The following is a 17,478-nucleotide window of genomic DNA, read 5'->3' as shown; positions in this document are numbered from 1 at the left end:
CAGACGTCTGGTTCCTATCACCACCACTGTGAGCAGTTCTGACTGTGAGTTTCTCTAGAATGGAGCATTTCACACCAAACCACTCTGAATGACTTTGTTTACATCTTAATAATTAAATTTTGCAAGCATTTTGGAAAATCGTTGGAATTATCCTTTAATGAGATGATTTTCCAAGGCTTGAAGAAGCTCCTACCTGTGCTGAGCACTTGTTGGTGGCTGAAAAGAGCTTGTTGGGGGTCATTTAATAAAAGATACATCATTTTAAAAAGTCTTTAGGTCAAAATGTCTTTAAGAGTGCAAAAAAACTCACTTTGTTTCAAGTCCAAACTTGTGTCTGGTGCTGCATATATACCCTTTCAGCAGATACTCCTCAGTGTCCTCAGGAGCAAATATGCAGGGGACAGCAGCTGCTGTTACATATCAGTGTCTCAGGAAGCCACAGTGAGCATCAATAACAATAGCTGACCATAATGCCTTATACATTCATGGCAGCAATTAGGTTGCATATGTGGGATAATGCTAGCCATTTGTCTGACATGGGAACTAATGAATAATTCATGCACCGCGCACCGGTATTCATCGTACACATTACAAATAAAATAACCAGGGATTTGTCAGTGGTGCCAGAGATTGGCATGCAGAGCACATTTGGCACATGGAAACATTCTCAACATGGCCCATTGTAAGTACAGATTTATTTCAGAGAGGGAGAACTGTTGCATTTATGTACGATCGTGCTTGGCTCGATTTCTCCGGAGCGTCTGGATGGGCTCAGACTGGCCTGGCTGGCCTCCAGCCCAACGGTGCGATTGGTCTCTGCTAGGAATCGATGGGATTCCTTCCCGGAATTGAAAACTTGTGTCACCCGGTAGCTCCATGCTCCTGAGCCCGCGCTCAGGGTTGCCTTATCAGGTTCACATTCTCCTTCCTAGAGAAGAAGCTGGATGATGTTGGGTTACAGTAACATGAGCTGTAGCATTCCATTCTCTGAAGCTTTCTTTGTACACCCTCCTCCCCTCCCTCCTCCTCCCCGCACCTTGTTGTGGTAGCAGATAAGTTGCAGTCCAGCGTGGTCATCCACGCAGGCTTCCCTCTGAACCCTCTGAACTGCAGCCTACATTCAGCTGGCATAGCAGTGCCACAGAGAGGTGACTGATGTGTGTTTGTTTTTGTACACCGTCCTCATTGAGAAAAACAGGAGTAACCTGTGGCATCAAAACCAACAAAACAGTCCTGACAACAACATTTTTAAAGCTGAAATAATTAAAAATGTATTTATTTATTTGGTTGTGGTTCAGTGTAAGTGAATGTAAATGTATTTTGTTTTAATTGTGGACCAATTCTGTTGATTCATTTGTGATGAGAATGTTTACATAATGTAAAATACATAATGTATTTGTCACTGTTGTCGGAACAAAACCTCATATCTTCAAATTGGTAACTTCACAAGAGAAGGAAAAAACCTTTTTTACTTTTAATGTAAGTCAATGGAACCAGACGTTTTTCCAAGTAATTCTGGGCTGTTTCTGTTGGTCCAAATGATGTCAAAAACTGCAGTTGTTATACAAACATACATTATGAATATATACTTACATATATGTAAAATACATGGGACATATTGATATTACATTCAGCTACTTACATATATATAAAACATATGAGACACAATACAAATATATTATACTTACATTCAGGACATATTCTCATTATATAAAGATGCACATGATGATGTGATGACCTCAACAAATACGCTAAACTGGGAAACATTTTGGAAAACTGCCCCACATGCAAAACAGTGGGGGGTAATAATCTCACATGAGCTTCACATGAATGGCACATTACCAAATAACTGTAAAGGCTAGCTGGCTAACTAGATTATCACACATACCACCGTTTAGAGCATAACAACAGCACAGAACAGACTAATCAGATCTACATGGCTGATGTTCACAAAATAACAGTGCTACACAGAGGCTTATGGGTATTCAAAAGGGCTAACACAACCCATACAAAGACCCCCTGGTCACCACAATGTAAATGATATGGAAGATATTAGTATTACATATAGATACTTGCATGTACATGTATAGGACACCCAGCATCTATTAGGAACTGGAGTTTTTAGGCTCCGTTCTTCTGTTTTTGGATTCTTTTGGTCTGAAGTTCAGTGACAAAGCACTAAAATCAACAGTAAAGGACAACAGGAGCTTAATTAACACAACAGAATGAAAATGACATGTAAAAATAAAGGTAGAAGTAAAGACGTTTGAAAATGCTTGGAAATGTAGGCCTGCATATCCATCAGAATTTTACTCAAGTGTGTGGAACTTGTACTACAGACTTCTGTGCATGTAATACGACACTTTCAGGATTGTACTGATGGAGCTCTGTGTTGTATTGTCTGTTTCCTCAGGCAGTAAACAAGTGTGTGAAATAATTCCATCTTCCACAAAGCCAGATATGATATTTTTTTAAGTTTCTCTCACGTCCTGCCAGATTATTATTATAAAAATCTCCCCTCTAGAGAAAAAGTCAAGCTGCACTACTGGTAATAGCGTTTGGAGACATGAAATCCACTCTGTAATAATAGGGTTATGATAATAATAACACAGGATTTAGTGGTGTTGCCAGTGAGCTGGACCTGAGGGAGACCCTGAAGCCAGCTCGGTGTAGATTGGAGAATAGTCAGGTATGGACAGATTTAGCTAAGTGGTTTTATTGCTGGAGTCGGGTTACTTGGCTACAGTTCTGGAGCCAGAGCTTCTGTGCTTTGTTTTTGAATTCATTTTTCCTAATAGCATAGAGAGATTAACCCTCAGAAGCCTAGAAATGCTATATACTATAAATATGTCATTGCTTTGTTACTATGCAACAGTAGTTTATAATTACATATTTAATTACACATTGAGCCACTCAGTGAATATTATTTACATTGAGTTTACATTCAGAAATGACAAATGTGGCAAAAATATAAAGGATATTTAAGATTTCTGCAAAACAAGACTATATGCAACAGTACCTGCTTAGCCACTTTAAATCATGATTAAATATCTCCTCTTCTTAAGGCTGAGTGATAAATCATTGTATTAAACTGCAGTTTGAAAGAGTGCAATGTTCAAAATGCAAGAACTGCAATCTTATTATCATACATTTAATATCATACATTATTCAACATTGTCTTACGGGTTTTGATTGGGGATGTTTAATGTAATAACGTAATAAAAAAAGGGCTGAAACTTAATTTTATTCTCCATGTCTGTCTTTTCTGTCTCATTGCAGAGTTGAAGTCCACAGGCACGGCCCACCACTTCGCCTTCCTGCTAAACTCCACTGACTACAGGATCCTGCGCATGGACGAGGATCATGACCGCATGTATGTGGGCAGCAAGGACTACATCCTGTCACTGGACCTGAATGACATCAACAAAGATCCCCTCATAGTAAGCATGTTTCTCCGTCACTCTCAGTGTCCTTCTCCTAAGCCCTCAAAATGAAGGTGAATTATTTAGATATTAATCTTAAGACTTATTAAAGCAACTATAAAACTCACTTAAATAACAAAGGAAATCAGCCAATCAGATTTTAGAACAGGAATATTCAGAACTGCTATGAAGTACTATGAATTATTCTATATCTACTATGAATAATTCAGCAATTCTTATGAATTATTCAGTAATTCCTATGAATAATTCAGTATCTACTATGAATTAGCCAGTAACTATAATTCATTGTTTTGTATCTGGTCCAAATTATTCAGCAACTACTGTGAATTATTATGTATTTACTACAAATTATTCAGTATCTTGTATGAATTATTATGTATTTGCTATAAATTATTCAGTATCTTGTATGAATTATTATGTATTTGCTATAAATTATTCAGTATCTTCTATGAATTATTACATATTTACTATAAATGATTCAGCAACTGCTATGAATTATTATGCATTTACAACAAATTATTCAGCATCTTCTATGAATTATTATATATTTGCTATAAATTATTCCGTATCCCCTATTAATTACTCAGTAACTACAATTTATTACTCAGTTTCTACTATGAATTATTCTGTATCTACTATAAATTATTCAGTAAGTACTATTAAAGTAATAAGTAAAGTGTTCATAAGAGTGATTGGGAATTGAAGGGGCTAAATCTATTTGGTTCCTCTGGTGGAGGTCAAAGGGCACCTGCTACCCCTTGTTGCTCTCATTTATTAATCTCCTCTTTTTCAGATCCACTGGCCTGTGGCTCCTCAGAGGAGGACTGAATGTGTTCTGTCTGGGAAGGACATCAACGTAAGTGTCCACCCTACAAAACTCTGACTTAAAATGGACAGATTTGTGGACAGATTTGTGATAGAAGCCCAGTGACCTTCCGCTCTGCCTTTTTTAAAGTCTCTGGTCTGTTCATTGCTCATAAATACAGCACCATATTTGGATGTGAATTGTTCCTGAGGCAATACTGCAAAGGCCACGCATAAGCCAAACACCGCCTCTTCTCAGATAACGCCTAAGAAACCATCTAGAACCTTCAAAATGCCATAGAACATAAGTTTAACACTTTAAGGCTTGTGCAAAAAGTGACCATTTCTACTGTTTAATATACTCTCCTCTCTTTTTGCATAATTTCTCAATTCCCATGCATTCATTGATAGAACTTGATCTATCAATGCCAAAAAATAGTAGATTTTCATTTAGTTTGTGTCACAAACTGCCTTTTTGAACAAGAAGACACATGAATAAGAGTATGTCAAAATATTGTTGCTCTGATTAAGAAAAGAGTAATAAGCACTTACCAATTCCAACTGCACTCTGAAAGAGCTAGAACTAGTTAAAGGGGTGAAAACAGAGACTCTGAATGGATCATTGGCGAGATGTTCAGTTTTATAGGGTTAAAATGATTCTGGGAAATATTAGTGCAGTGTTGCAGTGTGTGTCTGTTTCTGACCGCAGAGCTACTCTTGGCTGGTCCACAACACTGTCATGCCATTTATACCCATGCCAGCACTACACACACTACCATGTCAGTGTCACTGCTGTGCTTTCCATTGATGAATGGGGTGGTGGGGGGCTGATCAATTGTGCATCAACAGTTTGGCTACAGTCAGTAAATACAAACCTACAAGCAGTACTGTTCAAAAGTCAGGGACCACCCTTTCAGTCAACTCACCATTTTCCAGTCAAAACGTTATTCATTTTTCAGCATCAGGAAAAAATAAGAAAGGACCATATATGTAACAGAAAATTACACAGAAGCATTTCAGCATTTAAAGTGTCCACGTTTTGTCTTTATTACAGCTTTAATTTTTTGGGGAGACTTGCTTTCAGTTTTTCAAAGAAACCTGCAGGGATATTTTTCCACATCTTAAAAGCTCAGTCTTAAAAGTTGGTTTTGCATTTTCTGCTTCTCACAGTCCAATAGATGTATTGGTCCATAACACCTTAGACCACATCTCAGATGTCCAGTTTTGGCATGAGATATGGCATGCATCAGATCTGAAGCAGCTTGATTTTCTCCTCTCTCTCAAAGATGAAAGCTTTACGTGCTGTTTTTCTTTTTATCTACCAGGTCATGCACTCTTGTTAGGAGCCCCATTTTCTCTGTAGTTTTTAATCATTTTTTGAAGTCCAGATTCAGAAACTTAAATTTTTTCTCCTTTTTTCACTTTATGCAAGTCTCCTCTAATCTCCTTAGAAATATCTCATTTAGCCTTTTTAGATGCACATGAGAGGGAGATAAGGTGTGTTTGCATAGCTGCTTGTGTACAAGTTAGTGTCTGTTTGAAGAGGAACGTAGTGTCAGTGACTCCTTTGGGAACAGCTTTTGTTGGAAGGTCACATTTGTAACTGGTTGGTTTTATGACTGGAAGGTTGGAAGAGGCAGTAGGTCCAAAAAAATAAGGAACGGATAAATTAAATACCGATAGATTTGATATTGAACTTAGTATTGGAGGCGTATCTGTACATTTATGTTAAATACATGTTTCCTGACCCTGATAAATAACTTACTTAATGACCATACTTAATGACCGTTTTGACTGGAATACGGTAGGTGTTTCCAATTAAATGGCCAATGACTGTAGGTACAATGTAGGTGTAACTCAGCTTATATGTGAGAGTGGCCCTTGAGTGGTCATTATTGTTTGGAACAAGACAAAATATATGAACCTCTTCTTCTGTCCCATGTGGCATATCAAGTGTTCACAATCTCAGCGCTGTGTGGTCTTTTTTAGGGCGAGTGTGGAAACTTCATCCGACTGATTGAGCCGTGGAACCGCACTCACCTGTACGTGTGTGGGACGGGCGCCTATAACCCCATCTGCACCTATGTGGACAGGGGTCACAAGTCGCAGGTAAGCCATCTGCTACAGGTGACCTGCTGAAACCTGCCAGTCAGGAGGTCAGAATTTCATTCGGGTTAGTCACAGGGCATTAGAATGGAACAAATCCACTCTGGATCAAGATAACAGTTTCTGCCTAAACACTTTTTAACCGTTTTGTTGATCTGCTGGTTTTTCTAGTTTTTGAATTAGTCGTAAAATGCACTATCATTAGTAAATCCCTGTGGATAATGTATTGAGTCTAAGAGTGGTCTTGTTGTGTCTGGTCTATAGCATTCAGGACTGTAACTATACTGTAAAAAAGGTTTTTCTTGGAAAGCAATTTTACCCTTCAAACTTTTCTATATAAATACAATTACATTTACACAAAGAAATGGCCTTTTTCATCCAGTTTAAACAGTATTTTTATGTCTTTCTCATTATAGCCAAAAGCATGTCTTTCATATATTTCTGCATGTTCTAAGCATAACAAGCATAATGCATCATCTGCAACCACAGTCTCAACCAGCATGTAATTAAAAGGCATGACACCATAGTCTGTAGTCTTTTTTTAACCAGCTTTGGAGGCTTAACCCACTAATGGCTTGTTTCGCAGGCTTTGCTCAACCAGCAGAGCCCTCGTGGCGGAGGCAGAACCAGCCGGGCTGCAGACCCCAGCGCATCACCCGAGCCATATGCACCCAAGGTGGGACAGGGTTTCCTTATATGGCTCATATAATGGAATTTTCCTTGCAGTGTAGAATTGAAAGTGTAGTATGTGAAGTATGGGTTGCATAGACTAGTGGAGATGAAACCAATTCCACTGTAAGCTTTGTAAAACTGCGCTGAAATGCAGGCTTGTGAGCCGGACTAGGTAGGTTTCTGCTAACTCTAATAGGAAAGAGCTATTTGATATCAAAATAAACCAATCACAGAACGTTTAGTGTAACATGCCTGTAACAAAAGCAAACTGCCTTTAGATAAACTGAAGTACCGGTCAGCAAACTCACGGTTTTACTTTCAAACAAACGCGGCAGCATGAATGCTCTCTGGTTCAGCCACTACAGAGATTCTGAGAGCTGTGGTGATTTTAGCATGCAGTTTACATCAGACAGTCAGTGTGCTTCTGAGGTCAGAGTGCCTGAGGCCAAAACTTACTGAAATACAGCAAAAAACTCTCAGACACCTTAAACTATTGCATTTGCCACCCCAGCCCCTGTTAGTAAGCTTATCACAGATGTACAGAATATTTTTGTTAATATGCTAATCGCTACTTTTTTGAATGGCTAGTTGATTTGTAAAGTCGACTAGTAGTCATGCAACCAATAATATAAGGGTTTCAAAATGATCCATTCACTTCCCAGACCAAATAATCCAAGTATTGACAGTAAGCTGCCAAAACAGCTTGTTTTGAACCATCATGGTTGTGATGTCACAGCCATGAACACATTTACATGTCGCTGCCCACCTAGCCTACAGAAGTTCCACCTGCACAGTCATGTTGAGGGGATATGGAGAGTTAATAGACAGTCTGTAGCAGAGTTATTGGGACGGGAGATGGTGAAAAACGAGTAAACGTTGTGCTGTTCCTAAAGACTTCCAAAGGATCCTCACATCTTTCCATTTTGTCTTGTTCTGCTATTGAATAAGGCATAATATGGTGCAGCCAGTCAGAACTTAAGTCATTTACACATATCAGTCTTAAAGGCACAGTAACAGAAACAGCCTATTCATTTCTAAGAGATAAAGAGAAGTCAGAAAATGCTCAATTAAATCTCCGTTATGGTCGATTAGGTACATAAAACCACACAAACATAAATGGATTTCAGAAAAGAAACCAAGAAAAATGTAGAAAATGACCCTTCAAGCACTTCTTGTGGGTTTTTGCTAGGTCATACGTCTTAGAAGTCATGTTAGGACAAGAATGTTATTTTATTAATGACTTGGCAGGTCATTTGAATCAGAAGAGGAGAAGACACGTACGCCCGTAGTGGCAGATGTTCTGTTCTGTTGTCGAAAGGTGTCAATGGGAAACAGAGAAAGTGCTGATTTTGGAAGCCTCATCCCATCAGGATTGTCTACACTTGCCCAGACAGTGCCTCCTGAGCCGAAGTGCATAAAAAATGCCAGACTCTTCTGACACCTCCTGATCGTATCGCGACATCAAAGTGATTAGTCAGCAAAAAAATTCATCTGCGCTGACTATTTTATGTGCTGTGCTGAGTATTTAATGTAAGGTATGCTCATAAAAGTGCTGGAGCAGAACATGTCCCAAAGGAGGATACGTTCCCCCCTGCGCGAGGGATGTTCCCCCAGTGCAAGCGTGTATGGAAATAGACGATTTGTCGAGACATGAATTTCGTGTATGGCAGTTGTCGAAATGAGGATTCGCACTTAAATGTTTTCCAGCTTTTATCTTGAAGTGAGATAATGTATATCATTTTTATAACAGTCTGATCTAGTTTGGTTGGAATTTCCATTTAGATCATTTGCTGTATGGGGAGGGTGCTTGGAAAAATAGTTCAGTTAATACAGTTTAATAGTTAGAGCTTGTTTTTATTGGATGTATATATGGTTGATATGTATGCAGAAAGGTCTTCCTAAAACAAGGACGTTGTTGCTGCAGGTGGGAACACTGTATCTCTGCCTGCAGTTGGCATGTACACTGTTTGTAGTGGAGTGAAGTATAGTGTAGCTGGCTGCTAACAAAATTAATTTGAGGAGAAGATAAGTAAAATAATGCAAGAGCAACATCATATCATTGGACACCACAGTAGGGCTGCAGTATATCATTTGTCAATCATTATTGGGATACTGGCCGTTGCAGTACTGATATCACAGACGACAAATGGACCACAGTAGAGATTTGTCTTCTCTTTATCTCTTAGAAATGAATAGGCTGTTTCTGTTTCTGTGCATTTAAGACTGGTATATGTTAATAACGTCAGATATGACTGGCTGCACCATATTATGCCACATTCAAAGGATGAGGATCCTTTGGAAGTGTTTGGGAATAGCACAACGTCCCAATATACTGTCTGTATTAACTCTCCTTATCCCCTCAATGTGATTGTGCAGGCTGAACTTGTGTAGGCTGAACAGGCAGTGACATGTCTTCATGTTCCTTGAGGATCCTGACTTACCCACAGATTTTCAATGATTTTACAGAATTTTGGTGATATTTAGTGAAATCCATTCTTTCCTCTACCCGTGCAGTGTTTCCCAGACCACTGGCTGCGAAACAACCCCTAAACATAAGAGATCTTCCCTCATGCTTAACAGTTGGCAAGGTGTTACTTTCATCAAATGCTGCTCATTTTTCTCCAAAAATACCTTTAGTGATTGTGACCGAAGTATTCCATTTTTACTTTATCAGTCCACAGCACTTTTTTCTGAATTACCCCGGCATATCTAGATGTTTTGCACACCTCAGATATTGTCTTTTGTGATGAGGTTGAAGGTAATGTTTCGCTCTGATGACTTTTCCATGCAGATCATACTAGTGCAAGAAACGCTGCACAGTAGAATTATGCACCACAAATCCTGTGTCAACTAAACCATCCTTCGGGCCCTTTGCTGTCATATGGGGGTTATGCTTTGCCTTTTTGAGCAGCATATGAGCAGAGCTGTATCTAAGAGTTTTTCTGGTCTTCCAGATTTTGTCTTGCCCAGTATGCGCTGGACTTGTCAATCCTTAATGACAATTCTTGACATTTCTACAAGTCAGTTAAGGCCTAATGAGTTAATTAAGTTCTGATACTTTACAACTAGAAGGGTAGAAAGGTAACCAAACTTCTGCAAATGCCACAATTATTATTATTATTATTATTATTATTATTTATTTTTGTATTTTAAATGCAAACTAAATTGGATTTTGCCCCATTTTATTCATGGCCATCTACTCCTACCAAGCTAGGAGGGTGATGGCTAGCATGTGCTACCTCCAAGACACAGTAAGTCAGCATGTCTTTGAACTGACAGCTCAATACACTTGGAGGAGAACATTAACTGCCTATTCTTTTAATGTCCAGCATCGCAATAAGTGATGTTTGGAAAACAAGGACCCATCCTATCCACAAAGAGTGAGCAAATTCAATTATGCTGTCTTGGATTTCTGGGGATGAAACCTCCTGATGAATGGGCCAGTGTGACAGTCGCATTACTCGAGAGCCCTCATATATCCATAGATATCCATATATTCAAAAGTGTTTTCTTATTTTAATAACCCGTGACTAACATAACAAGCATGGTCAACTGTTTTACTGTACAAACAGGCTTTTGACTGATCTCGCATGTTGTGACAGATTGTTTTGTGTTCAACTAAAAAAACAAAAAACAAAACCAGATGTTGCAAGCGCTGATGAAGAATCCCAAAGACTTTGAAATGCAATGAGTATGACACATTTTGTGTCGGCTGCAGGGATTGTGGTTTTAATTCATAAATAGTTGCATGCTGTAATGTCTTAGTAATATATGTGGTTATTCTTTGTAGCTGCTTGCATTCGGCCAAACTTTGACATTGAACTGATGATGCTATCCTCTGCCTGTCTGGGCAGTTTAAAATAACCTTTTATGGAAAGTCAGCAGATTGGGTTGCTTCAAGTTCAGACTGTTGTGGATTAGAATGCAGAAATACCTACAGACTAAAATCTAGTGATTAGGGTCCCTGGTGGTATTAAACGATTATTGGCATTGTCCATTTATTCACTCTTAAAAAAAATACTCCAGCTAATACAGCCGCCCATTGGCTTCTATTATAAGCACATTTGGAGTCAACTGGTTTTCTAGTCTTTTCTCAGTACATGGAAACACATGGAAAATATTGTCCATGGTAATCAACCGTATGTTACAGATGCGGCCAGTAGAGGTTAGGTTCAATAACGCTGGAGTATTCCTTTAACAGATATTCCTCCATGCAGTCTCAAGCCAGGAAAGGTCTACATAAGTTATACCATCTAGTAATCAATGTTTCTTCTAATGTATGCTTATTAGAGTCATTAATGCTGACCTTATGTGCGTTTTCCCTCCGTTCCAGGAATACATTTTCCGTCTGGAGCCGGGTAAAGTGGATTCTGGGAAGGGAAAATGTCCATTTGACCCCAAACTGAACAGCGTGTCTGCTTTGATCAGTAAGGACCTCTCAGCCATACCTGACCATTAGCTGTTTTTATTCTTCAGCCCTTTTAGACCACCTCAGCCAGACATTGCAGCTCAACAGATACAAATCAGAACATGATTCCATCCTTCCCTTGTAGAATCAAATTAGCATGTCTTTAATGCGTGTGTGTCTATGTCTCGCTCCTTCTTATTCGCTCTCTCTCTCTCTCTTTGGGCAGATGGCCAACTCTATGCTGGAGTCTACATCGATTTTATGGGAACGGACTCAGCCATTTTCCGCACACTAGGAAAACACACAGCGATGAGGACTGACCAGTACAACTCACGCTGGCTCAATGGTACGAACACATGCACACGAGAGTAGAGCTGGGTATCGTTCTGAACTTTTACAGATACATTTATGGCATTTGGCAGATGCTCTTATTCAGAATAACCTGCAGTTTAATCAGGTTACAGAGGGAGGTGAATGTAGAGTCTTGCCCAAGGATTTTATTGGTATAACAGGATGTTCTTGCCTGTGGAGGGCAGAGCATTACCCACCACACCGCACCAGCCTACAGATACATTGACTTCAATAGCGACTTCCGGATAATGCCTTTTTCAGCACCTTCTTTTAAATCACAGACAGTGGGTTTGGCTTAAACCTGAAATTAGTGTGAGGTAGTGGAAGTGGGTATATTTACCAACTGCAATGGTCTGCAGACTATTTAAGAAGCACTGAAGTTGATAACATGCATAAGGAATGTTATTTACACAGCCAATCAGCAGACTAGATTTTGGAACAAGCTCATAGCTCATGAGTTTTAATGAGACCGACTACTTAGGTGTTGAAATTTGGTATTGATTGAATTTTTTAATACTTAGTAGTGCTGAAGTAATTTGGTTGGTACCATGACAGTATCACATTTGGATACCCATCCCTTCACACTTAAAAAAGATGGTTCTTCAAGGGTTCTTTAGTAAAGAAAATTGTTCTTTAAAGAACCATGAACACTCAAAGAACCCTTTGCATGATTGAAGGGTTCTTTGCATCATGAAAGGGTTCTTCAGATTGATGGAGGCTGTGTTTTATATGGCTCAATAAAGAAGCTTTTTGAAAAGGCTTTTGTAGAGCACCAAACAGGGTTCTTCTATTGCAACAAGCTTGACATCATAAAAATAGAAGAACCTTTTTGGTGTAAAACCCTTTTCAAAAAGGTTCTATATAGAACCATATACAACACATTTTCCCTTTCACCATGCAAAGAACCCTTTAGAACACATTCGCCAACAATCTGAAGAACGCTTTTGCGATGCAAAACACTACAATCATGCAAAGCGTTCTTTGAGTGTTCATGGTTCTGTTTAGAACTGTTTTCTTTACTGAAGATCCTTGAAGAACCGTATTTTTTAAGAGTGTACAGGGGGATGTTCATTAGAACTGTCATAACTATTTGATTGCTTTATTGATTTGTCATCAATAAAAATGTACCTCCATGATGAATTGACAATGATTAGTTGCCATTGTGCATGATGATAATGTCCGTACCATAATCTCTTTGGTACGTCTATAGTTCATAGTATTCATATAAAGACTGCCACAGAGGTTCATCATGTCACATGTGTACCTGATGATGCTGTGTCACTAAGAAAAGACTTCAGGTCCACTAACCATACCTTCACTCTCAGCTTTATTACAAACACTTACGCTGTATGTCCACTCACCAGCTACTTTTTGAGCTCCGTCTACCTTATAGGTCCACTATATAAGTGTCCACTATATCATTGGCCAGTTTCTGACCAAAACCTGCTCTTGTTTGAATACTATTTGGGTGGGGGTACATTATCAGTACAACAGTGACACTGATGTCGTAGTGTGTTTGGTGCTGGTATGAGTGTATCAGACATGGTGGTGTTGAGAGGACCGTCGCCAAAAACATCCAGGTGCATCTTATCAGAGTAAAGAAGGTCATGATTTTTGGGTGGAGCAGCAGTTGCATTGAAAAACTTTTATTTAAGTGAGCTTTTATATAACTAATCTGTGTTGTATATAACTATTTTTCATAAACAATTGACATAAAAAATTGAAAATCCTAAAAAATATGTGCATCATTACATCCCTGCTGTGCATGCCTGTAAGCTGTGCAAGGTGCAAACATTAATATATTATATATATGGGCTGGAGGTTAGGGAACCAGCCTTGTGACCAGAAGGTGGCCGGTTCGATCCACTGAGCTGACAGTACGTGCTCTTGAGCAAGGCACCTAACCCCCAACTGCTCCCCAGGCGCTGTGGATAGGGCTGCCCACCACTCTGGGCAAGTGTGCTCACTGCCCCCTAGTGTGTATGTGGTTGTTTCACCGCACAGATGGGTTAAATGTGGAGATGAATTTCCCCTTTGTGGGATTCATTTTTATTTTATTATTTTTTGCTGTATCAAAAATGTCTTGTATCGAGACACTGCCGTATCGTATCAAATCAAAGCAAGTTTTATGCTTTGATATCCCCATTGCAACTGTAGACCTACAAGGTGGAGCTACATTGTAGATGTTTCTAATAAAGTGGCCAGTGAGCGTACACATTATGTAGTTTTAATATATCAGATTTTGGTCATAAACTCTTTGTTTTTTTTCATTTTGTGTCTTTTTTCTTTCTTGTTTGCTTCTCCCAGATCCCACGTTTGTCCATGCGCAGCTCATACCAGACAGCGCTGAGAAAAACGATGACAAGCTGTACTTTTTCTTCCGTGAGAAGGCTTCTGAGATGGGCCAGACTCCGATGGCTCAGTCCAGGATTGGAAGGATCTGTCTGGTGAGAGACACATGCATGCTTTGTACCTGTGGCCACTATTATAGCTGTGAATAGACAAAATAACCCCACAAATCACAATATTCGCATCCCAATTCAGCTAAAACGCTACTTTGCAGCATTACAATGTTACCCATCGTTGTCCCCTGCCGCCGTTTTTAATAGCCGTTCTTCCTCTCCAGTAAATGTATTCTTTTCAGCGTGAATAAGAGCGGATGAATGTTTGTAACGTGTGGGTAGTTGTTGGCTGCTGGTCACTGGGCATTGCCATGTCTCATTATTGGAGTTGGCTGCCATCCACAGCAGATGGGTCTGAGCAGTGCTCGGAGGCAATGTTTACAACCATACCCCCCACCCCCCACCCAGCCAGTGCAGCCCACACAAATAGTACACGGAACGGGAGAGAGTCCTATATAAAGCCTTTTGTCTTGTTTTTTTACATGCTAATTATTAAATAAAGTTTAAATAGAAGCAAATCACTAGACAAACTTTATTAATCCTGAAGGAAACTGCAGAGTTGCAGTAGCACCAACTGACCTGTACAAATCATATACATGTATCAGTGCTAGAATTACAAGACCCGAGAGACATAAACAGCGCAGTGGGTTTACAGATGTGTGCTTGACTAACAGTGAATATTTACACACGTATAACTTGGTGTAGTCGTTAATGAGATTTAACTAAAGGAATGTGAATATTATACACTCAACACAGGCATTTGCAACAGTTTCAAATTACATGGCTTGTCGAAAATAAGTAGAACACACTTACATATGACATTTTTCTGCAAGTTTTAGTGCCCAATTTCTGTTTATTTGCTGAGTTTAACATACTGGAAAAAATAAAACAAAATGTAAAGTGTGCCATAACTTTTGCACAGGCCATATTTTATGTTTTAATCTTTACGTAATATACAAAATTCAGCGAATAAGCAGTAGTTGTGTATTAAAATGTGCAGAAGTGTGTTCTCTGTGGAAGATTAACTTATTTTCACTTAGAGACTCAACAGAACATGTCATTTGACCAGGGGTGCCTAAACATTTGCAGAAAATGGGCAGAATAGCACAGTATGTGAGAAGAGAAATACTAAGATAATTGAGATAAGTGCCCCTGCTGCACAGTTCAGAACCATCACTTAGTTTTTAACATGTTGCCACATTTAAGATACAAAAACGTACAAGGTTCTGTTGAAATTGTTGACATGCGAAGTACTCAAGAATGTCTGTTTGCAGTTAATATTAAACAAAGATTTGTTGTATTTTTAGCCTGTGAGAGTTCATCCAAAGTATTTGTGACATCATAACCTATCTGTCATATTGTTGCTGCCCAAAAATAAATAAATAAATAATTAAATAAAAATTAAGTATCTCTAAAATGTTAACTTTACAGGAGAGGGTAAAAACGTTCTTCATTTTTAATGTAAGTGAATGTAAAGTGATATTATTCCAAGCAATTTTGGAGCATTTCTATCAGTCCATTCCTCATGATTTTTGGCAGCTGCTGTGCTCAAATGATGTAGAAAAATGAAAAAGCAGAAGATTTTTTTTGGACAGTCATATGTTCAAATATATGTTCAATATGTTTTGCTAATTTTGCTAAGTGCCTTCCAGGGTTATTAGAACTCAGGATGTCTTAGCTTAAGCTTTGATTAGTGTTCTGTCTGAACACTAATCATGATACTCAGGAAGCTTCAGAATGAAAGTTCCTTGTATTTGTACAATGATAATAAAATTCTGTTCTTTTCTCTGCAGAATGATGACGGAGGTCACTGCTGTTTGGTTAACAAATGGAGCACCTTCCTGAAGGCTCGACTCATCTGTTCTGTAACAGGGGCTGATGGCATTGAGACACACTTCGACGAGCTCCGTGAGTCTCTTTCCTGCATCATTTCAGTTGTTGATGACATCATTATTGAAGGCTACTATAGAGGACTCTTGTTTTATTAGGGCTTTTATAATTATTTAAGATCAAGGTTTCTGCCTTGCTCGTATCAGACACTTCATCCCAAAAGGTAGTTGAAATGTATTGTTTGAGCTTCTTTAAGGTGCACATATCAAGCATTTCATTGCACACACAGCTTGTTTAAATAATCTCTATAGAAATGCTTTGACCAGTAGAATGAGAGCAGCCACACATGAGCCTAAGGCAGGAGTCGGCAACATGTGGCTCCAGAACTGCATGCAGCTCTTTTACTGCCTTCTTGCGCCTCCACAGCAGAATTAGATTTGTAGGTAAAAATAAAATAATCCTCCTTTGCAGTAAAATAAAGCTCTGCTGATCTTTCAAACACAGTTTTAGCAATAAACGGTCTTAAACACTGGAGTTAATGTAGGGTATATCTGCTTATTCACCCTTTAACCCTGAAGGTTGGTGCACAGACTGCTGGTCACATAGCAACAGATAACAGTCTCGCCTAGCTAGTATCCAATGAAAAAGCAAAGAGAGAGATTTTGAATGGACTGATTTACATTTCTAATCACTTCAGCTGGTTTCCTGATACATTTAATCTGCACCGAGAAACTGTCAAACACTAAAAAGTCACGAAGTTAAAGATAGTTTCTTGTTCGAATGGTCCTGTTCCACCTTAAATGATGCAGCAGTTAAATTCTGGCGCCTCAGGCACCATTTAAGGTGGAATGGGAAAAGCGACTACAGCTGAGCTAAAGCTTAAAGCAGAGCAAAGTCAGTCTGCGTTTTCATTTATATTATATATTTTTAGTCTATACTAGTACATCAGCACGGACTGAGACATTGTTACAGCCAAGATGGTAAAATGGACATAAAATGTTGTGGCTCTTCTTAATATTTGGGTTGGCCTAAGGTCACGGACCCCTGGCCTAAGGTCACCAAGCCCAATGCCAAGTGTCAATGAAGTTGCACCTGTGTTCATTTGCGTGGAAGTTCCCCACCATCACAAAGTGGGTAATTAGTGTCTCTCTTAGTAAATCTGCCCCTATAGATGACCCCAAACTTTTGACACCAAATAGTGTTTCTTTCCACCATGCTATTGCTGTAAAATCACACATCTTGCTTGGCTATTTACTCATTTTCACATTGTCAGCTCGGAGATAATCGTCGTCTTTCAGGCTCAATTTCCTTCTGGTTTGTGGAGCTCCGATTCCACAGTTAAAGAGGTGTTTCATATCCCCCCCCACCATCCAAATGAGAGAGAAGGACTTCAGCAGAACACCCACAAGTGACCTCAATCTCTGGACCTGACTTCTAAAACGCAAACTCCATTAGTGGCTCT

The 17,478-nt window shown here is 39.1% G+C and overlaps 1 protein-coding gene across 3 annotated transcripts in view; it reads left to right on the top strand.

The window, feature by feature from the left end:
- The window catches only part of sema3fa (sema domain, immunoglobulin domain (Ig), short basic domain, secreted, (semaphorin) 3Fa), a 79,138-nt gene that overhangs the window by 48,546 nt on the left and 13,114 nt on the right, over positions 1–17,478 (top strand). For 2 of the 3 annotated variants that reach the window (XM_036571326.1, XM_036571328.1), the window contains 8 exons: positions 3,280–3,440; positions 4,237–4,299; positions 6,237–6,356; positions 6,940–7,029; positions 11,359–11,452; positions 11,660–11,779; positions 14,092–14,231; positions 15,980–16,094. In XM_036571326.1, the coding sequence (XP_036427219.1) occupies positions 3,280–3,440; positions 4,237–4,299; positions 6,237–6,356; positions 6,940–7,029; positions 11,359–11,452; positions 11,660–11,779; positions 14,092–14,231; positions 15,980–16,094 (903 nt within the window). The remainder of the gene's footprint in view (positions 1–3,279; positions 3,441–4,236; positions 4,300–6,236; positions 6,357–6,939; positions 7,030–11,358; positions 11,453–11,659; positions 11,780–14,091; positions 14,232–15,979; positions 16,095–17,478) is intronic. The other variant, XM_036571327.1, reaches the window with a different exon arrangement.

The sequence above is a fragment of the Colossoma macropomum genome, unplaced genomic scaffold, assembly GCF_904425465.1.
Source record: "Colossoma macropomum unplaced genomic scaffold, Colossoma_macropomum, whole genome shotgun sequence".
Lineage (NCBI taxonomy): Eukaryota > Metazoa > Chordata > Actinopteri > Characiformes > Serrasalmidae > Colossoma > Colossoma macropomum.
This window is presented reverse-complemented; position numbering and strand designations above follow the sequence as displayed.